Genomic DNA, 23,807 nt, shown 5'->3' on the forward strand with positions numbered 1-23,807 from the left:
TTATCAGCAATAAACATGATTATTTGGTCTCCAGCAGCCTTTTCCTTGTTTCTGTTCTCAATCCGTTCGGAACTTGAGCAGGGTTCCCTCAGACTCCAACACCATTCACTCACTTGAGGGTTCAGTAGATTTGGACTCAAATTCCAGTGCTGGCACTCACTAGCTGTGATGCTGCACATGTTATTTAGCCTCTCTGTGCCCAGTTTCCTCTTGTAAAATGGGAATGATGCGACTGGGCGCCGTGGCTCACACCTGTAATCCCAGCACTTTGGGAGGCCGAGGTGGGCGGATCACCTGAGGTCAGGAGTTCGAGACTAGCCTGGCCAACATGGTGAAACCCCATCTGTACTAAAAATACAAAAATTAGCCGGGTGTGGTGGCACACACCTATAATCCCAGCTACTCAGGAGGCTGAAGCAGGAGAATTGCTTGAGCCCGGGAGATGGTGGTTGCAGTGAGTCGAGATCATGCACTGCACTCCTGCCTGGCCAACAGAGTGAGACTCTGTCTTGAAAAAATAAATAAATAAAAGGGAATGATGCTAACATTTATGAGCACTTTCTCAATGCCAAGCACAAATGCTTTACAGGCTAGATCTTGATGAATTCTCACCATTTGTTTTAAGTTGGTAGCTTTTTTATTCCCACTTTATAGAGGTGGAAACTGAGGCTTCCACCCCTGCTGCCTCCCATCACTCTCCTCTTTTGCTGCAGCCCAGGCCTACTTTATCTCCTTTCCCTTGCATGCCTCTGGGTCTTTGCATTTGCTGTTCCCTCTGCCTGGAACATTCTTTCCTAAGATGCAACACAGCTCACTCCCTCACCTCTTCAGATGTTTACTCAAATGTCCTCCCTGGACACCTGATGGAAAATTGCAACCACCTCATCTTCCAGCATTTCCGATCTCCTATGTATATTGTTCTCCAAGCACTCGGCACCTCTGACTGCTCTTTTGCTGGTTTATTTTCTCCCCCAACAAGGAGGTTGGCTCCACCATGGCCAGGGCTTTAGTCTCGCTTGTGGCTGCATCCCAGCTCTTGGCACCTATTCAGAACTCAGTAGAGCACTACTAAGTGCAGTGCTTGGCACATAGTAAGCCCTCAGGTCATATTACTGTTGCTGTCATTGAGTCAATCAACTAAGCCACACTCCACAAAGGCCTCCTGTGTGATAAGCTCTAGGGACAGAAACATGTCAGACACTGAACACATGTCTATGGGGAAACGCTGTAAAGTCCAGCAGAGGACAAAGGCAGCTGTGAGTGATGACACGTGCGGCCCCCTGGCTCATGGGGCTTCAGACAAACCCCTTCCCAGACTCGGTTTGTCTGTGTCAACTGGTTGTCCGAGATTCTGAGTTCTGCTGGTGCCCTCAACCCCTTGGTGACAGGGGACCAGGGTCTTGGGGGTACTGTGGAGACTGCAGAAAAGCCCCTGGATGCCTCCTGGGTGAGTGAGACTTGTGGTTGAAGGGACAAAAGTAAGCACGCAAGTCACTGTGAATGTGCAATCCTGACGTCCAGGCCCGGGGTGAGGGGCAGCCACTGGATGCAGACTTTCCAGAGGCCCTGTGGTATCCATCACAGGTGCCAAGCACAGGAGGGGTGGTGGGGGTGGGGGCAGCACAGCTTCATGCAGGCACCTGCAAGTTCCTAGGGATAAGGGCGGAAGGGCAGGTGGGGACAGGTGGCAGCTACACCTCCTGGCACACAGACGCCTAAGGACAGGCTGAAGGGTGTCACTGCACAGTGGCTGGGCTGAGGTAAAGGGGCTGGGACTCAGCAAGGCCCCAGAGCCTGTGCACCCAGTGGCCCTGCTCTGGTCTGGGCAGTCTTGCCCATTTGTGATGGGGAGGGTGGACCCAGGCCAGGGGCAGGGGCGGGGATGTAGAAGGCGAGGGAGGTGGAAGCCCGAGAAGGGCTTCTGGATTTTCTGTTCCTCTACCCAGCACCCCACCCCCACTCCAGATCCCCTGTGCTGGCTCCTCCTCGGCCTTCTTGCTCAGAGCGAAGGTCAGCCAACCCTTCTGGCTAAAGCCATCCTTCCGGGCAGTTGCTCTCGCTCACATCTCCCTGCTTCATTTCTTTCATGGCACTTGTCATCCCCTGAGATGGCCTCATTTGTCATCCCTTCTTGGATGAAGAAAGAGGCCTGGAGAAGTTGAACCACTGCCTCCCAGTCAAGTGGCCTGGAAATGGCAGCTGTGGGACGGGAAGGGGCCTGTCGACCTGCCTCCAAAACCAGCACCCTTTTGTGTCCTTCAACTGCACTGCAGCAGGTCCATGGCATTCTTAGAGCTCCTACTGCATACTTTGGGATGCTGTGTATGCACTGCCTCTGTCTACCAGCAGGGACAAAAGGCCATGTGGCCAAGAGCTATGACAGAACTAGATCAAGTGTTGGGGGCCTCAGCTCTTGCTACCATATTGCTGTGTGACACTGTGCCTACTCTAGGCCTCAGCATCTTTACTTGCTTAATGAGGTCAACTGAGGTATCTCGAGGTCCTGTCCCCATAGCTCAGACTAATGACATCTCTAAATGCTGCCTTCAGGCTGGGCTGGAGCGCAGTGCAGAGCTGCAGACCTGGCACCACTGCACTCCTCCCAGCACTTTGGGATGCCAAGGTGGGTGGATCACCTGAGGTCAGGAGTTTAAGACTAGCCTGGCCAACATGGTGAAACCTTGTCTCTACAAAAACCACAAAAAATTAGCCAGGGATGGTGGTGGGCACCTGTAATCCCAGCTACTCGGGAGGCTGAGGCAGGAGAATGGCTTGAACCTGGGAGGCGGAGGTTGCGGTGAGCCGAGATTTCGCCATTGCACTCCAGGCTAGGCAACAAGAGCAAAACTCTGTCTCAAAAATAAATGAATGAATGAATGCTGCCTTCATGAAAGAAATAGCTACAGAGGAGAAGTGACTGGATATCATAAGGGTGGGGCCTCGCAAGGGATTCAGAGTCCAGGTTCCTTGTTCCCCGAGTTCTGGGCTCCTGATGAGATGGGGACAAGCCCCTTCCCCTCTCTAAACCTCGGCTCATTTTATGTTATAATTGAATATAACCTACAAACAGTAAAGGCCATAGGCCTTACACAGCTCACAGCCTTTTGGGGTTTTGACCAACCCCCAGGTTAAGATAGAGATTCTATACCTACACAGAATATAAGAGGTTGGCAAACTTTCTTTAAAGGGTCAGGCAGGCCAGGCACGGTGGCTCACACCTGTAATCCCAGCACTTTGGGAGGCTGAGGCAGGCGGACCACTGGAGGTCAGGAGTTTGATACCAGTCTGGCCAACATGGTGAAACTCCGTCTTTACTAAAAACACAAAAAAATCAGCTGGGTGTGGTGGTGCGGACCTGTAGTCCCAGCTACTCAGGAGGCTGAGGCAGGAGAATCGCTTGAACCTGGGAGGCAGAGGCTACACTGAGCAGAGCTCGTGCCACTGCACTCCGGCCTGGGCGACAGATGGAGACTCCATCTCATAAATAAATAAATACATAAATGGACAGTAAATATTTTGGGTTTTGCAGGCCATGCAGTCTCCATTGTGACAGACTGAGACTCCATCTCAGAAATAAATAAATAAACAAATAAATAGACAGTAAATATTTTGGGCTTTGCAGGCCAGGCAGTCTCCACTGCAGCTCCTCAACTCTGCAGCTGTAGTGTGAAGGCAGACATCAACAGCATTCCCAGAATACTTGTTTACAAGTGTTTTTGGTCCTCAGGCCATAGTGTGCTGACCCCTGATAGAAAGCATTTCCAGGCCGGGCACAGTGGCTCACATCTGTAATTCCAGCACTTTGGGAGGCTGAGGCAAGCGGATCGCCTGAGGTCAGGAGTTTGAGACCAGCCTGACCAACATGGAGAAACCCTGTCTCTACTAAAAATACAAAATTAGCCAGGTGTGGTGGCGCATGCCTGTAATCCCAGTTACTCGGGAGGCTGAGGCAGGAGAATCACTTGAACCCAGAAGGTAGAGGTTGCGGTGAGCTGAGATCACGCCATTGCACTCCAGCCTGGGCAACAAGAGCAAAACTCCATCTCAAAAAAAAAAAAAAAAAAAAAAAAAAAGCATTTCCATCCCCACAGCTGGCTCCCCTGTCCCACTAAGCTCCCTTCTGACCCTGTTCCATGCAACCATAGAGCTGCCTCCTATCAGCAGAGACTGATTTTGCCTATTCTAGAACTTTATTTAAATGGATTCAGATGGTAGGTGCTCTTTGGAGCCTGGCTTCTTTTACTAGTGTAATGTTTCTAGCGTGGGCCATGCAGTCGTGCGGATCAGCAGTGGTTCACCATTTTTAGGGCTGAGTATCCCACCATCTGGATGTACAATGATGCATTTATCCACCTGGCCATGGTTGGCCATTTGGGCTGTTTCCAGTCTGGGGCTGTTTTGAATCTGCTGCAGTGAATATTGGTGTACAAGTCTATGTGTAGACATCCACCCTCATTTACTTTGGGTTAAGATGTCAACTACTTTTTTTAAAAAAAACAAACCTGATATTTATTGAGCACTTATAACTACCAGGCCCCGTGCCAACGCCTTAAATGTTTTATCTCCTTTAATCCCTGAATGGCATCAAGGCCCCGCTTAGGCCGAATCTTATCTCCTTAATCATTCTAAACACTTAATCCTCACAGATAATGAGAAAGATGAGCATAATAAAAATTATACAGATGAGAAAACAGTAGTTGGGTTAACACTGTGTACTGGGGCTTTGTGAAGTGTTAAAAAGTGCATCACTGGGAGCATAACTTCCCATTCCTTAAGTGTGGGCTGTGTACAGAGACCTCCTTCCAAAAAGAGCACAGTATGAATGAGGACGGAGGCTGGGCGCAGGGCTCACACCTGGAATCCCAGCACTTTAAGAGGCTGAGGCAGATGGATCACTTGAGTTCAGGAGTTCGAGACCAGCATGGCCAACATGATGAAACCCCATCTCTACTAAAAATTCAAAAATTAGCCAACCATGGTGATGTAGGCCTGTAATCTCAACTACTTGGGAGGCTGAGGCAGGAGAATCACTTGAACCTGGGAGGAAGAGGTAGCAGTGAGCCAAGATCGTGCCACTACACTCCAGCCTGGGTGACAGAGTGAGACTCTGTCTCAAAAAAAAAAAAAAAAAAAAAAAAGAGGGGAGGAAGGCTGGGCTCATTGGCTCACGCCTATAATCCCAGCACTTTGGGAGGCCACGGTGGGAGGATTGCTTGAGTCCTGGAGTTCAGTACCAGCCTGGGCAACATAGCGAAACCCTGTCTGTATATAAAATAACAAAATTCGCCAGGTGTGGTGGCACGTGCCTGTGGTCCTACCGGAGGCTGAAGTGGGAGGACTGCTTGAGCCTGGGAGGTTGAGGCTGCAGTGAGTCGTGATCGAGTCACTGCACTCCAGCCTGGGTGACAGAGGAAGACTTCATCTCAAAAAAAAAGGCGGGGTGGGGGGAGCAGAGTAACTTTTGTTTGTTGTTTTTTTGAGACAGACTCTCCCACTGTGGCCCAGACTGGAGTGTGGCGGTGCCATTCACAGCTCACTACAGCTTTGAGCTCCCATGCTCAAGCGACCCTCCCACCTCAGACTCGCAAGGAGCTGGGACTACAGCTGTAGAGACAAGGGTCTCACCATGTTGTCCAGGCTGACCAGTGAACTCCTGAACTCAAGCGACCCACTCACAAATCCTAAAGTGCCTCCCAAAGTGCTGGGATGACAGGCGTGAGCCACCGCACCCAGCCGAGGGTAACTTAACTGTGGAGAACTCTGACATCTGCTACCTTAGCCATGGGATCAGAGTCATCACAGTGATAAGTCATGTTGACAGTCTGTACTTTTGCTATGATGTGATGAAAATGGCACTTCACCTCTGAACTCTTCCTCCTCATAACCCATAACCCCAGTCTAATCATGAGAAAAACATCAGACAGATACCAACAGAGGAGCAGCCTACAACACGCCTGACTAGCACTCCTCAAAACCGTCAAGGTCAGCCAGGCGCGGTGGCTCACTCCTATAATCCCAGCACTTTAGAAGGCCGAGGAGGGTGGATCACAAGGTCCGGAGATTGAGACCATCCTGGCCAACAGGGTGAAATTCCATCTCTACTAAAAACGCAAAAATTAGCCGGGCGTGCTGGCGCGCGCTTGTAGTCCCAGCTACTTGGGAGGCTGAGGCAGAAGAATCGCTTGAACCCGGGAGGCGGAGGTTGCAGTGGGCCGAGATTGCGCCACTGCACTCCAGCCTGGCAAGAGTGAGACTCCGTCTCAAAAAACAAACAAACAAAAAAAACTGGACAAGAGGAGCCTAAAGGGACATGACAACTAAAGGCCATGTGATACCCTGGATGGGATCCAGGAACAGAAGAAGGACATTAGGGAAGAACTAAGGCAATCTGAATAAGCCATGGACTCCAGCTCATGATAATGTATCAACACTGGCACACACTGTAACAAATGTGCCCCACTAATGTAAGATTTAGGATGTGAATAATGGAGGAAACTGTGTGCCCCAGGCATATGGGGACTCTCTGTACTATCTGCCCCATCCTTCTGTAAGTTGAAAACTTGTTCTAAAAAATAAAGTCTGTTTTTCAAAAAGTGGACAATCTCACTTCATGTCCACAGTAACAGGCCCTACCCCATCCTGACCTTCCAGAGGAGGGTAAGAACTCCCCAAGGTCACACGGTGGCAGGGGCAAGGCAGGGCTGCTGGTGAGTAGCCAGAGACTCGCTAGAGTCATTCAGGATGATGCAACCTTAGGGTTAGGGTTAGGGAGACTTCGCACCCAGGTATGGAGAATGGGGACATTTACCTCCCTTAACTATGAGAAGTTAATAAAATGGGCTGCTGGGTAAAGGGCCCGGTGGGTCCCGCGACACAGCAAGCATCCCCCCAACGCAGCTCCTGTGAGCTCTCTGCTGAGCCTCAGTCTTGCCATCTGTCCAATGGCCAAGGCCTGGCGCCTGCAGGCTGCCCAGCAGGGAGGGATGTCTGCTTTGGACAGAAGTCAGGAATCATCTTAGGAGACCAGGAGCCCCCCCCGGCTCCGTGATCTTGCGGCCTCTGCCGGTGGCAGTGACTCCAGGCTGCTGTCTGAGGCTGCTTTAATGGGGGCAGGGGTGGCAGACAGGCACACAGAAGCCTCTTTGTCCCAGCTTTGGGGTGGTGGCAGCTGGCAGCCGGCTCCCCCTGGGGGCAGCTTCGGCTTGGTTACCACCCTTCCCCACAGAACACTGGGACAAGGAGAGGGATGGGAGACGGCTCACCCCAGGCTACCCTGACTCACGGGGGAACTTGAGGTAGTCTCTGGGCCCGTGCGGGCTTCCATTTCCCCAGAGGTCACCCAGCTGGGATTTCCTCACCCCTCCCTGCCCACCTCAAAGGCCTGGCGTGGAGATGGAAGGCGTGGCTGAGGGGCCAAGTGAATGCACTGAGGGCAAATCCATGGGTTTTGGTCCTGGGTCCCAGTCCTGTCTCTACCGCCTTCCAGCTCAGTCAGATCCAGACTCCACTTCCACCCACAGGACGGGCCACGACCTGAGCCTGGGACTTCTCTGACCTCATCCCCGACCTCTGGACTCACTGTGCCCTCTGCCCGGAAGGCTTCTCCCAAGGTCCACGGAGGACTCTGCTCCTTTAAGGGCCAACTCACAACCCAAACACTTCCTCCCCCTTCTCCACGTGGAACAAAAGCTCAGGGCTCCTACGGCCTTCACTTGTTCACCCACTCACTCACAACAACGATGTGCGTGTCACAGTGGCTGATGACCTCCACGTGGCTAAATCCGAAGGTCCCTTTACTGGCCACCTTGCTGGTCCACTCGGTGGCTGTTCCCAGTCGACCCCCAAGACTCCTGGAAACACATTCTCCTCTTGGCCCCTGCAAGCCCTCCCTGGTTCTCCCCCGACCTCCCTGGTTCTCCCCCCATCTCCCTGGCAGCGCCATCCCAGCCTCCCTTGCTGGCTCTTCCTCCTCCCCAGCCTGGAAACACGGGAGACTCAGCCCCTGGGGGTGCTCAGCCAGCCTAGGAGATAAGGAGCTTCATCTTGACACAGATGACCCCCGGATTTCTTTCTTTCTTTTTTTTTTTTTTTCCAGAGGAAGTCTCACTCTGTCGCCCAGGCTGGAGTGCAATGGGGCGATCTTGGCTCACTGCAACCTCTGCCTCCCGTGTTCAATCAATTCTCCTGTCTCAGCCTCCCCAGTAGCTGGGATTATAGGCGCCTACCACCATGCCCAGCTGATTTTTGTATTTTTAGTGGAGACAGGGTTTCACCGTCCCAAAGTGCTGGGATTACAGGTGTGAACCACCATGCCCGGCCGGACCCCCAGATTGCTATTTCCAGCTGCCTCTCCCTGCCTCCAGACCTAGATTTCCAGTTTCCTGCTCAACACCTCTCCTTAGCTCACCAGCGGCCATCTCAAGCATCTCCCTCAGGCCTGCTCTGCCGATGACCTCTCTCCATCTCTGTGAATGACAGCTTCATCCCTTCCATCTCTCAAGAGAGAAACCTTGGAGTCAAGCTAATTCTCTCTCACCTCCACAGCCAACCTGGAAGCACATTCTGGCAGCTCACCTTTCACAGCGCCTCCAGAATTTGACAACTCATCACCACCTCCACTGCTCCACCCAGGTCTGGGCCACCCTTAGGTCTGGGCTGCCATCTTCACGTGGCTGGACCATGGCAGGCGTCTCCTCCCTGGCTGTCCCCACCCCCAGCCATCTTCCCTGCAGCATCAGATGATGTCAACTCCCTGTGGGAAACTCACCAATGGCTTCTCATGACCCCATATCCAGACCACGGCCCTCACGGCCCCACAACATCTGCTTCCAGTGCCTTGCTGGGCTGCCACAATTTTCCTTTGATCAATTTCCTCCAGCCACAATGGCTTCGCTCTGTTCCCCAAACACACGAGGCACGTGCCAACCTCGGGGCCTTTGCATTTGCTCTTCCCTGTGCCTTGGATGCCCCTCCCCAAGATCTCTGCACGGCCCCTCCCTCACCTCCTTCAGGTCTCTGTGCAAATGTCATCTTTTCAGAGAGGCCTTTCCCGCCTACCCCCTTAGCTTGATTTTGCTTCCCAATGCTGCATCACGTGTGTCTGTGTTTATTAACTCGACATCTTTTCGTGCTTCTGCCTTCCTTGATTTCTGGGACCTGCCTGGGACAGTGGAAACTCTGGGGAGATAGGGGTAGGGGGCAGGCTCTGCAGGCTGGCACAGTGCCCTTACTGCCTGCATGTTAACACACAAATCAGGGTGGCTATTTAAATCGATTAGGGACTGTGCAAACACCATTATCAGGGGATTGTCTGCTCTTATCAGCCCAGAGGGAAACGTGTGGGATGGGGAAGCTGGTGCTGTGCAGCCTCGAAAGCCAGAGATTTCCTGGGCTGTGGCTGGAAGATCAGATCCCAACCAGGGAAGGGAGATAGTGACCTACCTGGGACATCCACCCTCCCAGCCTGCACAGCACACACCTGGGCTCTGATCCAGCCCATCCTTTACCCCCGTAGAGGCCTGAAACAGCCTGGCCTCCCAGTGTTAACTGGAGGCTATACAGGCCCTGGTGGGGAAGTCCTCAACTGAGAGCCAGGCAGGTCTGGATTTGCAATCTCAGACTCTGCTGCTGCCTGGGTAAGGACCCACTTAGCCTCTCAGATGGTGATGGGAACCTCCTCACTAGGGTAGCACAAAGAGTGAAAAGTGCCCAGCATGGGGCTTGGCACATAGTAGGTGCTCACAAAACATCCGTGATTAAACTGACCAGCGAGGCTGAAGTGAAAGCCTTGATCAGTGGTCTGGCAGGTGCTGTCCCCTCCCCGCCCCTGCTTAGTCACTGGTTTTCTCAGCACTTAGGCACACCTGCATTTTGCCTTCACAACAGCCCTAGGAGGCAGGTACTGCCAGCAGCCTCATTTACACTGTGGTAAATGAGGCTGAGAGATGCAATGTGGCCCAAGGCCACAGAGCCAGGAGGTGGTAGAGCTGGGACTTAAACCCAGGTTTGTAGAGGCCTGCTCGTAACCAACCCCAGATGAGGCTGCAAAGCTCAGACTGTCTGTATTCCTGCCCTTGAATATGGGGCTTGAGGCAGAGAGGCTGGGGGTGCAGGTCTCTCCCATCCCTGGGGGCAGGGGACATGCTTGGCTCCTGCCTGGGCTTCCCAGCAATGGATGGGTTCATCTCTCTCCCCTCCAGCTGGTCCGGCCCCCGTCCCCAGCATATACCAACCCCACCCCAGACCCAGATGGCTCAATTAGCTGGCCTGAGCACTATTGGCTTAGGTGGCTAGAACGCTTTTAATGAGATTGTGGGAGTTGAACCCTTAGGAAGGGCCAGGCAGGACCAAGGGCACAGCCGCCCCCTTCAGTCTTGGAGCCGGGGATGGGGAGGGGAAGGGTGGTGCATGGAGAGGAAGGAAACTGAGTCATCCAGGGCCTGGGAGTGGAGATAGTGTATTAACAACTATGTTGTACTCTGCCTTGAAGTGTGACTCTGGACTGGTCCCTTCTCTGAGCCTCAGTTCCCTCATCTGGAAAATGATGACAACCTTAGCGTAAGAAGTGACCGATGGAAAACACCAGGAGGTACTAATAAACAACAGCTCTCTCATTTATTCATTCATCAATTCAAAAAATACTGAGCACCGGCTGTGTGCCAGGCCTGAGGCTTGAGCTAGGGACACAGCGGTGAATGAAACAGACAAAAATCTCTGCTCTCAGAGAGCTGGCATTTGAGTTGGGAGAGATGTTGGGAGAGATAGATGATAAACAAATAAAGACACTGTGGACACAGTGTTAACAACAGAAAAGGGGGATGGTGTGTGACAGGGCTGCTATTTTGAGACGGAGTCTCGCTCTGCTGCCTGGGCTGAAGTGCTGTGGCGTGATCTTGGCTCACTGCAACCTCCGCCTCCTGGGTTCAAATGATTCTCCTGCCCCAGCCTCCCAAGTAGCTGGGACCTACAGGCGCCTGCCACCACGGCCGGCTAATTTTTGTAGACGGGGTTTCACCATGTTGGCCAGGCTGGTCTCGAACTCCTGACCTCAAGTCATCCGCCCCCTCCCCCCCGCCGCCCCGACACGGCCTCCCACAGTGCTGGGACTACAGGCATGAGCCACCACACCTGGCCGGGGCTGCTATGTTTTGTGGGGCAATCACACCTCCTCTGCTGAGAGCAGGTGACCTCTCAGCAGACACCTGGAGTGAGCCATGTAGGTGAGAGTTCTAGGCACAGAGAATGGCACATGCAAAAGCCCTGAAGTAGGAATGTATCTGAGAGCAGGTGACAGACGCACAGTCAGGGGGCCAGCGTGGCAGGTGCAGGGTGACCTAGCATGAGGGTGGCTAGAGGAAGCTGGGGCAGGTACACTGAGGAGCGGGTGTTCTATTCAGCTGCAGGTGTACGCAGATTAGAGTGGGGGAGTGGCATGATCTGCCTGGGGCTCTAGCAGGATCCAGCTAGCCGTGTGGATACTGGACGGTGCAGGGCAAAGGTGAAGGCAGGGAGACCAGGAAGAAGGCTCCTGAAACAGCCCAGGCGGGAGAGGATGGTGGCTGGACAAGCGTGGGGACCATGAAGGTACAGAGCCATGGCTGTACTCCTCATGCAGTTTGAAAGTAGAGTTAACAGCATTTGCTGATGGTTTGGATGTGCAATGCAAGAGGAAGAGAGGAACTGAGGATCATGTTTAGGTTTTGGGCCCAAGTGACAGGCTGCAGGGAGGTGCTGCTGACTGCAATAGGGAGGTGGGGTACTCAAGGCACATACTGGACTCAAGCACACACATCCACGCATGCGGACACACACACACGCGCCGTTACCCGGTGGGTCCCTGGCCCCTAGGGAAGTTGAGGCAGGCAGCAGTGCCTCGGGCACTCACCAACACCGAGTATGACGAGGGGCGTGTCCTCCCAGCGGGCCAGCAGCAGGAGATGGACCAGGTTGTGGGCGATGAGGCTGAAGCACAGGATCACAGAGCACCACTCCTGGAGGCGCTTGCCTGCAGGTAGCAGAGGCGAGAGGTAAGGGCTGGAAGGTCAAGGCCAGGCAGAGTGTGGCCCCATGGGAACTTTTCTTTTATTTTTTTTTTTTCTGAGACAGAGTCTCACTCTATCACCCAGGCTGGAGTGCAGTGGTGCCATCTCGGCTCACTGCAACCTCCACCTCCCAGGTTCAATCGATTCTCCTGCCTCAGCCTCCCGAGTAGCTGGGATTATAGGCGCCCGCCACCATGCCCGGCTAATTTTTATATTTTTAGTACAGATGGGGTTTCACCATATTGGCCAGGCTGGTCTTGAACTCCTGACCTTGTGATCCGCCCACCTTGGCCTCCCAAAGTGCTGGGATTACAGGTGTGAGCCACCGCACCTGGCCAGGAGCTTTTCAACTTTGTTTAATGCATCTATATTGCCAACCCACAAGCTGAGCTTACTGACTCCCGCAAAGGAGTCTGTACCCATTTCACAGATGACGTCACTGAGGCCCTCACCAAGGTCAAACAGTCAGGGCTGGATGCATTAAACCAAGGATGGGGCCCTTCAGAGAGTGGCCCAATTCTCTGACAGACCAATTCTTTGACAGACAGGACCAGAACTCTGGTCTCCTGGGCCCCTCTGGGCTCTCTCTGGAGACACCTAAGGGAACTTTAATGAGCTTCTTTTTCTTTTTTTAAACTAGAATCTTTGTGGCTTCACTTGTCCCCTTTTGCAGGTAACTATTTGGAGGCAGAGGCTACAAACAACCTTTAATCCTGGTGGCTCACACCCTGCCCAGCCTCCCTCAAGCAGGCTCCAGACAATGAGTCAGGAATTCATGGACAAACAGGGCTCTGGGGCAGTGGGCTTCTAAAAGTACGGCGTGTGGGCCAGGGAGGCAGAGCTTCTGATTCCCAAGAGGAGCCAGAAGTCAGGCTTTGGGTGTGCAATCTGCTTCAGTGTTGCCACATAGTTTTCACAGACACACAAGCCCAGACAAGCTGATTCACTCACTGCAGCTTTGTTTGTGGTGTCAAAACTTGGGAAATAACCTAAGTGGCCATTGCCTGGGGATTGGCCAAATGAATTCAGTCCACATCATCTCTGCAGCCAGGAAAACGCCTGGGCAGTTGTCTATAAGTGGACGTGGAGAGATGTCCAGGACATCTAGGTAAGTGCAAAAAGCAAAGTGCCAAATAGCAGCTATTTATGTTAAAAAAAAAAATCTATATAGTTAAGACCGGCTTTTCCCTTATTTTCTTTTAAAGTACTAGCATATTACATTGTTTTCTTTTAATTGTAAATTAAAATAAAAAAATAAAAGGGGGCCACGCATGGTGGCTCACACCTGTAATCCCAGCACTTTGGGAGGCCGAGGCAGGAGGATCATTTGAGACTAGGAGTTCGAGACCAGCCTGGCCAACATGGTGAAACCCCATCTCTACTAAAAATACAAAAATTAGCCAGGCATGTGGCGGGTACCTGTAATCCCAGCTATTCGGGAGGCTGAGGCAAGAGAATCACTTGAATCTGGGAGGCGGAGATTGCAGGGAGCTGAGATGGTACCACTGCACTCCAGCCTGGGCGGCAGAGTGAGACTCCATCTCAAAAAATAAAAACTAAAATAAAAATAAAAATAAAATAAATAAAAGGGGTTAGGCCCAGTGGCTTACTCCTGTAATCCAAGCACTCTGGGAAGCTGAGGCGAGAGGATTGCTTGAGCCCAGGAGTTCAAGACCAGCTTGGGCAACATAGCAAGACCCTGTCTCTATTAATAAATGAAACAAAACAAAAAATTTTAAACATTAAAGGAAATAAGGCCGGGTGCAGTGTTTCACACCTGTAATCCCAGCACCTTGGGAGGCCAAGGCAGGCAGATCACCTGAGGTCAGGAGTTTGAGACCAGCCATCTCTACTAAAAATACAAAAACTAGCCAGATGTGGTGGCAGGCGCCTGTAGTCCCAGCTACTCGGGAGAGGCAGGAGAATCGCTTGAACCCAGAAGGCGGAGGTGACAGTGAGCTGAGATCATGCCATTGCACTCCAGCCTGGGTGACAAGAGTAAAACTCCATCTCAAGAAAAAAAAAAATTAGAGGTGGAGGGGTCAGCCCCCCGCCCGGCCAGCCACCCCGTCCGGGAGGGAGGTGGGGGGGTCAGCCCCCCGCCCGGCCAGCCGCCCCATCCGGGAGGTGAGGGGTGCCTCTGCCCGGCCGCCCCTACTGGGAAGTGAGGAGCCCCTCTGCCCGGCCAGCCACCCCGTCCGGGAGGGAGGTGGGGGGGGGTCAGCCCCCCACCCGGCCAGCCACCCTGTCCGGGAGGGAGGTGGGGGGGTCACCCCCCGCCCGGCCAGCCGCCCCGTCCGGGAGGTGAGGGGTGCCTCTGCCCGGCCACCCCTACTGGGAAGTGAGGAGCCCCTCTGCCCGGCCAGCCGCCCCGTCCGGGAGGGAGGTGGGGGGGTCAGCCCCCCGCCCGGCCAGCCGCCTCGTCCGGGAGGTGAGGGGCACCTCTGCCCAGCCGCCCCTACTGGGAAGTGAGGAGCCCCTCTGCCCAGCCAGCCGCCCCGTCTGGGAGGGAGGTGGGGGGGTCAGCCCCCCGCCCAGCCAGCCGCCCCGTCCGGGAGGGAGGTAGGGGGAGGGTCAGCCCCCTGCCCGGCCAGCTGCCCCGTCCGGGAGGGAGGTGGGGGGGTCAGCCCCCCGCCCGGCCAGCCGCCTCGTCCGGGAGGTGAGGGGCACCTCTGCCCGGCCACCCCTACTGGGAAGTGAGGAGCCCCTCTGCCCGGCCACCACCCCGTCTGGGAGGTGTACCCAACAGCTCATTGAGAACGGGCCATGATGACAATGGCGGTTTTGTGGAATAGAAAGAGGGGAAAGGCGGGGAAAAGATTGAGAAATCGGATGGTTGCCGTGTCTGTGTAGAAAGAGGTAGACATGGGAGACTTTTCATTTTGTTCTGTACTAAGAAAAATTCTTCTGCCTTGGGATCCTGTTGATCTGTGACCTTACCCCCAACCCTGTGCCCTCTGAAACGTGCTGTGTCCACTCAGGGTTAAATGGATTAAGGGCGGTGCAAGATGTGCTTTGTTAAACAGATGCTTGAAGGCAGCATGCTCCTTAAGAGTCATCACCACTCCCTAATCTCAAGTACCCAGGGACACAAACACTGCGGAAGGCCACAGGGTCCTCTGCCTAGGAAAACCAGAGACCTTTGTTCACTTGTTTATCTGCTGACCTTCCCTCCACTATTGTCCTATGACCCTGCCAAATACCCCTCTGTGAGAAACACCCAAGAATGATCAATAAAAAAAAAAAAAAAAAAAAAAAAAGAAATGAATAAGTCAAAGGGGATAGAATGGGGTGAGAGAAGAAAGCCCCCCCCAACACTGCCACCAACTCCCCACCCCTCACCCGAGTGTCCTCTTGTGATCCCTTCTTTGGAAATCTATATATATCTGAAAGTTCTTCTGTTTAAATGATCAAAAGTGATAAAAATCTAAATGTGGGTTTTAATTTGATTAAAGTGTCTGCTGAGAAAAAAGAAAGAAAGAAAGAAAAAAAAATTAAAGGAAATAAAAACACCATGTGGGTGACATAGAACATGTGACTAGGGTATGCCCCAGGCAGCTGCTCCATAAGGCACAGAAGACCTTTAATGACAACAATTTTATCATGGGTGTTTAAAATATACTGAGCAGTTACTACATATCAGGCGCCTGCTGAAGTGATGTCCTTTTGCAGATGAGAAAACTGACCATCAGAGTGGTCAAGGAAGTAGCCCAAAGCCACCCAACTAGTCAGCAGAGACCAGAATTCCATGGCCAGAGGTCTGGCTCCTAAGATCCCGCTCTCGCCCCGCTCCATCCTGTTCCTGCTGCCCCTGGTCCCTCCCTCTATCCCCCATCACCCTATCACCTTGACGACATTCTGGGTCAGGAGCCCAGACCCCCACTTAAGGAGCGGGGCCAGGCAGGTCCCTGTGAAGGGGTCAGGGCCAGAGCAGGTGAGAAGGGCTCCTCCTGTGTCCACCCTCTCTTCTTTTTAGGACTCTGTGCATGCTGTTCTCTTCACTCCCTGTGCACCTGACACTGTTCCTGCAGATCTCACCCTGGAAACCTCCATCTCCAGGAAGCCATCCATGATGCCTCCTCTGACCCCACACTCCCCTAACACGAGGCCCATTGCTCATGCCTGTGGCCTTGTCTACATTTGTCTTTCCCTACCTAAATGTGAAGTCGGGAGGCCCAGAACCATGTCTAGCTCACTCACCAGGGCCCTGACACTCAGTAAATGCTTGCAGAATGAGCAAATTCCCAACCACAATCCTAACGGAAAACTCCATGGCTTTGTCTCTGGGTGCCGCTCACCGACATACCTTGGGAAGGAAGTACTGGGTTCCCCATTTGTCATGATAGGGAAACTGAGGCTCAGGGAGAGAGAAGGCCTTCTCCAGGTCACACAACAGCAAGCTGCTCCTGACCTACCCTGACCCAGAACCAGGAAAGCTGCCCTCCCCTGCCCCTTGAAAAGACCAAGGCTCAGAAGGGGAACGGAACACACCAGAGTTACATGCCCTTGGCTCCTTTTGTACAGAAGAAGACCGTGAAGCCCAGGAAGGAGAAGGACCTCAACAGAGGTCACATAGCAGAGGTCACAGGGGCCTAGATCTCCTGGTTCCCCAATTCTCAGGCGAGGGCTGTTTCTCTTGAGCCACGCAGCACCCCCACTGCCCCAGCAGCCGCCCCAGCCTGGGGATCACCATGATCAGGCCCAGCAAGGCCTTCCCCTTTCTGGTTCTTGTTTGTAGCCAAGGCCCAGGGCTCAGAAGCAGAAAACCCTGAGCGGGTGGGGTGGGAGGACACAGAGAGGCGGTGAGAAGGAAAGAACAAGTGAACCTTCCCGATCGACCTGCCTGCCTGCCCCAGAGCATGCAGGGACAGGAAGTGGGCAGAGCCAACTGCAACATGATCAAATAACAGTTACCCTAATAATGGCTGACACACACTGAAGCCTGTCATGCGCTGGGGTGTGGCCCATATCGGAGAGGTTGCAAACTGACTCCCTCTGACATGTTTTGCCCTCAGTTTTAAAAAGTGAGCTATATTTGAAAATCACGTAAAATTCCTAGTTTCCTGCTTCCCTCAACAACACAGGGCTCTGGCCACCCTAGGCCTAAACAATAAGTAATAGCTGCCCCCATCCAATGGGATATGAGCTCCAGGTTCACCCTGGTCCTCTCCCTTCCCTGGGGTCTCACACTGGGTGGCCAGATTTGGTGGCAGCCCTGGCTGGGCCCCTGCAGTCATCTGAGTTTTTGAGTCTGAGGCACAGTCTCTCATTCAAGTATCAGCCCCTCAAGGAAGGAACTGAGTGATCTCATTTCCTAGACAAGGAAACTGAGGTTCAGAGCTGGGTTTGGATCCCAGACACATCAATGAGACATGTTAGCCTGGACGTTCGGGGCAGTCCTGAAACCAAAGATGATCCAGCTCTCTCCCCATGCCATGGAGAACGTCCTCCAAATCTGAATATTTTTCCATCTAAACTCCATCTCTCTTTGGCCTCTGGAAGCTGGATCCTCCTGCAGACCAAATACCTTAATTCTCATCCATAAAAAATGCATACACAATGGCCGGGTGTGGTGGCTCATGCCTGTAATCCCAGCATTTTGGGAGGCCGAGGTGGGCAGATCACGAGGTCAAGAGTTCGAGATCAGCCTGGCTAACATGAACATGGTGAAACCCCGTCTCTACTAAGAATACAAAAATTAGCCAGGTGTGGTGGTGTGCACCTGTAATCTCCTAGCTACTCGGGAGGGTGCACCTGTAATCTAGCTACTCGGGAGGCTGAGGCAGGAGAATCGCGTGAACCCAGGAGGCAGAGGTTGCAGTGAGCCGAGATCGTGCCACTGTACTCCAGCCTGGGCGACAGAGCAAGACTCCGTCTCCAGGGGGAGAAAACATACACAACTTAAGTAGCTTTCACTGAGCAACTGGAACATGCCAGATACAGGGCTAAGATGATCTCAGCACCCCTCACCATCTCCTGGAGCTAGGGACCCTCTGTCCCATCCTTCAGAGAGAGAAGCTGGGCCTGGAGAGGTCAAGGCACTTGTCCAAAGTCACTTGAGGGTCACCAAAGTCACAGCATGGATCATCAGCCTGGCAGGGCCTGTGGGGTCAACTGGCCTAAACTGTATCACTTAACAGATGGGCAGACTGAGGTGGGGACAGGGAGGGTGGCTGCTCAGGACACAGGAGGCCCAGGCTGTCTTCTGGCTGTAGTGCTGAGGTCCTGCTTTCAGAGCCAGCCCCTGGCTTGGCAGGGGTTGAAGATCTGAGCCAAAAGCAGTAGCCACTTATTGGCCTGAGGAAGGGGCTGGCCTCGTGTGGTAGGTATGGAGAGCTAGGAAGAGCAGGGGAGGCCTGGGGTCATGCCTTTGTCATCCTGCTTTCCAGGGGATAGGCTGCAGTCAAAGGCTCGGTGGGCCCAACTCTTCTGGTTCCAGGCAGAGACAAGCCCCAAATAAGCTGGACTTGTGAGGGCCCCTGGCCTCCAGCAGACCCTCAGCCTCAGGGAGATGGGGGACAAGAGGTAGAGAGAAGGTGGGGATGAGAGATGGACAGAGGGACAAATAAGAGATGAGAGACAAATAAGGAGTCAGAGCCATGGGAAGATGAGAAACAGGCTGAGTGCCGCGGCTCATGCCTGTAATCCCAGCACTTTAGGAGGCAAAGGTAGGAGGATCACTTGAGGTCAGGAGTTGGAGACCAGCCTGGGCAACATAACTAGATCCTGCCTCTACAAAAATAAAAATAAAAATTAGCTGGGCGTGGTGGCTCACACCTGCAATCTCGGCACTTTGGAGGCTCATTTGAGCTCAGAAGTTTTGGGTTGCAGTGAGCTGCAATCGCTCCATCACACTCCAGCCTAGGTAACAGAGCAAAACCTTGTCTCAAAAACAAACAAACAAAAAAACCGAAAGAAACAAAGATGAGAAACAGAGACAAAAGGAGCAAAAAACAGAAGGCCCATCTGGGGGACGGAACCCCTGGGTTCAGCTTTGGGAGTACAGGCCAGGACCCTCACCCAGTACTCCTGACACCCTCTACCTTTCCCTTCCCCCTGTGCCAAGAGCCTCTGTAATCCCCAGGGCAGGGGGCACCCACAGTTGGCCTGGGTGGGGTACAGGTGGATCAAGGACCGTGAGGCTGCACCCATGAAGCCTGGGGCACCTGAGAAGTAGCACACACATGGCCAGATTTCAGCTGGGACCTCCTGGGAAGCTGGACACCCGCCTCACCCTCTGGCCTGCCAAGCTGTCCAGGCCCTTCACAAACCCTGACATCTGGCATGAGGTGGGCTGCTGCTGGGAAACTCAGCCCAGAACAGGACAGAACGGCTCCTGGGTCCTGCAGGACCAGGGCTCAACCTCTGGGCCAGACACTTGGGGCCTGCGAAATCAGGCTGTGGCCGCCTCCCTGCTGCACCTGTCACCATTCCCTCAGCCCCATGCTGCTCTGGTCCAACTACTCACAGCTCCCTACACACAGAGGCCCATTCTCTGCCACCTGCCCTGCACACATGCTGTTCTGATGATCCGGAATACTCGCCCCCGCCTCCCACACACTCACCCCTGGCTGGCTGACTTCCATAGTGAAGAGTAAGAACACAGAACCTAGCGCACCCCCACCCGGCCCAGTCCCGGGTTCCAGGCCTAGCCCTACTGCTGCCCGGTGCCCTGCCGTATGACCTCAGGCAGCCTCTCCCATTTTCTAAGCCTCAGGAAATGTTCCAACAAAAGTGGACTGGGTGCTCATGAGGGGCCAAGCACTTTAATCAAACCAAATAGGTTCAGTCCCTGTCCTGCTGGCCTTCCCATCAGGTGAGGGCAGATGTGGGCCTAACCCCGATCAGGGTGAGCTTTAGGAAGAGCATGCCTGGGGTGGGGGTTGGGAGGGGTTGCAGCCTCCTCCTCTGTGAATGCAGTTAATATCAAGGTACAGCTCACACGGTTGTAGTGGGGATGCACGGAGAGCAGGTGAGGAAAATGCCAGCACAGTGAGGGCTCAATCACTTGGCTATGTTGATTGCCATGATTACGGCTGTCAACTGTCACAGTGCCAAACCACCTCCAGCCCCAGTAATCTCAAACATTCCGCTCCTAGAACCCAGGAACTTCTCCTACTCTTCCCTCCAGCCTACATGTGTCCTCCATATTCCCTAAACATGCCTGGCAAGCTCCCACCTCAGGGTCTCTGCATTTGTTGTTTCCCTGGTCTGGACCGACCCTTCTTCAAATATCCTCAGGGCTCCCTCCCTCCAGCCCTTCCTCCCTTCAGGCCTCGCTTCGAATGTCACCTGTTCAGGGAAGCCTTCACTGCCCCCTCCCTAAAATGTCATTCCCGTCCCCAACATTTCAGACCCCCTCTCCTGCTATGTATTTGCTCCACAGCGCTTGCCACCACTGGGCACGTGAGACAGTTATTTGTCAAGTTTATGGCCCGGCTATTTACTAAAATGCCAGCTCCGTTTTTTTCTTTTTCTTTTTTTTTGAGACAGAGTCTCGCTCTGTCATCCAGGCTGGAATGCAGTGGTGTGGTATTGGCTCACTGCAACAACCTCCGCCTCCTGGGTTCAAGAGATTCTCCTGCCTCAGCCTCCTGAGTAGGTGGGATTACAGGGGCCTGCCACTATGCCCAGCTAATTTCTGTATATTTAGTAGAGTCGGGGTTTCGCCATGTTGGCCAGGCTGGTCTCGAACTCCTGACCTCAAGTGATCCACCCACCTCGGCCTCCCAAAGTGCTAGGATTACGGGTGTGAGCCACCGCGCCCGGACAGCTCCATTTTTTTCTGTCTTGTTCACCACTCTGCCCCGAGCCTAGAACATGGACTAGAACATAGGTGTTCAATATGCATTGAGCCTGGTCTCTCACTTTTTCAGGCCCAGAGAGGTCAAATACTTCCCCAAGATCACACAGTGAGCAGACAGAAGCAGAGAGGCCAGTGGAAAGGAAGTTGGAGAAACCAGTTTGGCAAGTCTCCTCCCCTACCTCCAGGTCTGGAGGAGATAAAGGGCCTTGATTGCAGATTTGGGGCACCAGGCTGTCTGCAGACTCTGATTCAGGCATGGCTGTTCTTCAGAGAGTGAAGGGCACTTGGGGAAACCAGAAATGGACAAATATGCAATTGATAGTGGTGGAGTGGGGAAACAGCAATCCCTGGGGAGGCTCAGAATGCCTGGGAATGATTTGGGCTGTCTGAAAGTAGGTAGGGTTCACAGGAGCAGGCAGAGCTGGACACTAAAGAGGAAAGCCCTTGAATCCTTATCCCCAATTCCCAGGTGGGGAGTTTGAGGACCAGAGAGGTGAGGCGGATCCCCCACAGCAAAGGTCAGACTACTGTTAACAACAGGGAGGCGCCAGGCACAGCGGCTCACGCCTGTAATCCCAGCACTGTGGGAGGCCGAGGTGGGTGGATCACAAGGTCAGGAGATCGAGACCATCCTGGCTAACACAGTGAAACCCCATCTCTACTGAAAATACAGAAAATTAGCCGGGCATGGTGGCAGGCGCCTGTAGTCCCAGCTACTCAGGAGGCTGAGGCAGGAGAATGGCGTGAACCCGGGAGGAGGAGCTTGCAGTGAGCAGAGATCACGCCACTGCACTCCAGCCTGGGCAATAGAGTGAGACTCTGTCTCAAAACAAAACAAAACAAACAACAACAAAAAACCACACAACAGGGAGTGCCTACTGAATGCCAGTGGACGATCTCATTTCCACTTCCTAACACAAAGGGGCAGATAAACTTTAACTTGCAAGGAAACCAAGAGGAAACAGAGACGGAAAGTGGCTTGGACCAGGTCATACAGCTGAATAACAGAGTCAGGATGTTAACCCTGGCCTACCCCCAGGAGAGCAGGAGGTTTTAAGTCCATAGGCTGGGTGTCTTGGGTATAGGCCTGAAGAAACCATAGCGGCATGGACCAGGTGCCCAAGTCAGGTGTGAAAAATCACATACAGAGAATGGAGTGGTCTAGGACCCAATGAGGAAATGCAAATGGTCCGTGGCCATGCCACCTTTTAAGGAAGAGACGGCATGGAACCCAGGCCAGTGAGGGCAGAAAGCTAAGGTGCTAGTGACCCCAGGCCCACTCCAGGCAAGGGCTGCATGTGGTGCTTGGTGGCTGCCCCACAGAAAAAGGAAGGATGTCAGGATATTTGACAAACAAAGCTTCATTCCATGGTGACACCCAGGTAGAGGTGCCTCCCAGTCACCTGAACCGGGAGTTCTCAAAGGCACTTCCTTAACTCCTGGGGATATAGGGCCCTCCTGAGGCCAAACAATAAAATTCCTAGGGCTCACATAGGAGTCACAAAAGTGGGTGTAGGGGGAGTGCTTGCTGGAGCATATACAGTGAGCAAAGCAGGAAGAAGCTAGGGAGAAACCGTGGCCTGAGGGAAAGGGACAGAGAGGGAGAGGTGAACTCCAACTTATGATCTGGTCTGGGGAATATGGGGGTTCCAGTCCCAAGTCCTAAGGAAGGGGCCAATACATGGATGTGAGGGAGGGGCAAGAGCTAGAGTTGGGGCTTATGTACAGGGGAGCTTACAGTGGGGTACATTCAGTCCCCTCACTGCCTGGGATCCAGGAATATGGGGCAAGGACTGATGCTCACCACTGGAGGGTTGGGGAGAGGATATCGGTCTGTAGCCACTGAAGCTATCACTAGGATGGGGTTTTGGGGGAAGGGTGTGGGGGGTACCGTGCAGCTGGAAGCCCCTGAGTTAGGGTTCCCTGGGCAGAGGGGCTGACATTCCCAGGTTAGGGAGGTGAGGTCATTGTTTGCAGCCCAGGGCCTGGGCTAGGGCACAGAGGAGGTACTAGGATGTAGATTCCAGATCTGGGGAACCCAGGATGAGGTGTGACTTTTAGGGGCCTGAGGGCAGTGCTTACAGCTGAAGGGCAGCTTTGGGCTTGGACGGGGTCCTGGGGGGATGAAGGGGTGGGGTTCTAAGTCTGGGAGCACTCTTCACAACCGAGAATGCCCCGGGGCTAGGATTCCGTATCTGCGGGTCCGATGGGAGCTCCGTTTGTCGCCCAGGGAGCTTATGGTAATTTCTTGATCTGGGGAGTGTCTTTGCAGCCAGGAAACCCCGGGGCCAAGGTTCTGGCTTGGGTTCGGAAGGGACACTGGGGTGGGGTCCCCGAACTTGCTATTTGCAAGTTAGACACCCGGGCTGGAGTTCCGCATCTGGGCCCGAGGTTGGGACTCCAGTCTGGGGTCGCTGTCCGCAGCCGGGGCTGGTGACCGCAGGCCTGGAGGGGGGCCCAGAGGTCTTACCTGGCGAGTAGAGCGCAGCCAGCTCGCGGGCCCCGGCGTGCTGCGCGCCCCAGCGGCAACAAGACGCCTCGTCCTCGTCCAGCTCCAGCTGCTGGCCCGGCCCGTCCTCGGCGCCCGCCATGGCCACTCGCCCGATCGGCCCGGTGCGCTCTGCTGGCGGCGGCGGCGGCAGGGCCGCGGAACCGCGGCTTGATCACGCCGCCCAATGACCGCCCAGCGCCGGGCGCGGCGGCGGCGCGGGCGGGGTCCTCGCCCGGCGCGCGTCACAGCCAATCGGGGCTCGCGCCGGAGCCGCGCAGGCCAATCGGACGTCGATGAGCCGCAGCCAACCGCCGCGAGCCGGGGGCTGGGCCGCAGCTGGACGCAGCTGGGCGCGGAAGCTTGGGGCGGAGGCGCGTGCCCGCCTTCCCAGCTCAGCCCCGGCAGGGCTCCCGGCTCCAGCCCACTGGGAGCTCGCAGCGCGTCGCCGCCCAGCTAGGCTTCGGTTCAC

At 54.1% G+C, this 23,807-nt stretch overlaps 1 protein-coding gene across 1 annotated transcript in view; it reads right to left on the reverse strand.

The window, feature by feature from the left end:
* The window catches only part of PEDS1 (plasmanylethanolamine desaturase 1), a 31,529-nt gene extending 7,931 nt beyond the window's left edge, over positions 1 to 23,598 (reverse strand). Inside the window, exons 1-2 of the mRNA NM_001205079.4 lie at positions 23,318 to 23,598; positions 11,885 to 12,004 (exon numbers count right to left, since the gene is read on the reverse strand). Coding sequence (NP_001192008.1) covers positions 11,885 to 12,004; positions 23,318 to 23,438 — 241 coding nt within the window. The 5' untranslated portion in view covers positions 23,439 to 23,598. The remainder of the gene's footprint in view (positions 1 to 11,884; positions 12,005 to 23,317) is intronic.
* Positions 23,599 to 23,807: the final 209 nt, after the last annotated feature.

The sequence above is a fragment of the Pan troglodytes genome, chromosome 21 (genome assembly GCF_028858775.2).
Source record: "Pan troglodytes isolate AG18354 chromosome 21, NHGRI_mPanTro3-v2.0_pri, whole genome shotgun sequence".
In the NCBI taxonomy this organism is placed as follows: Eukaryota; Metazoa; Chordata; class Mammalia; order Primates; family Hominidae; genus Pan; species Pan troglodytes.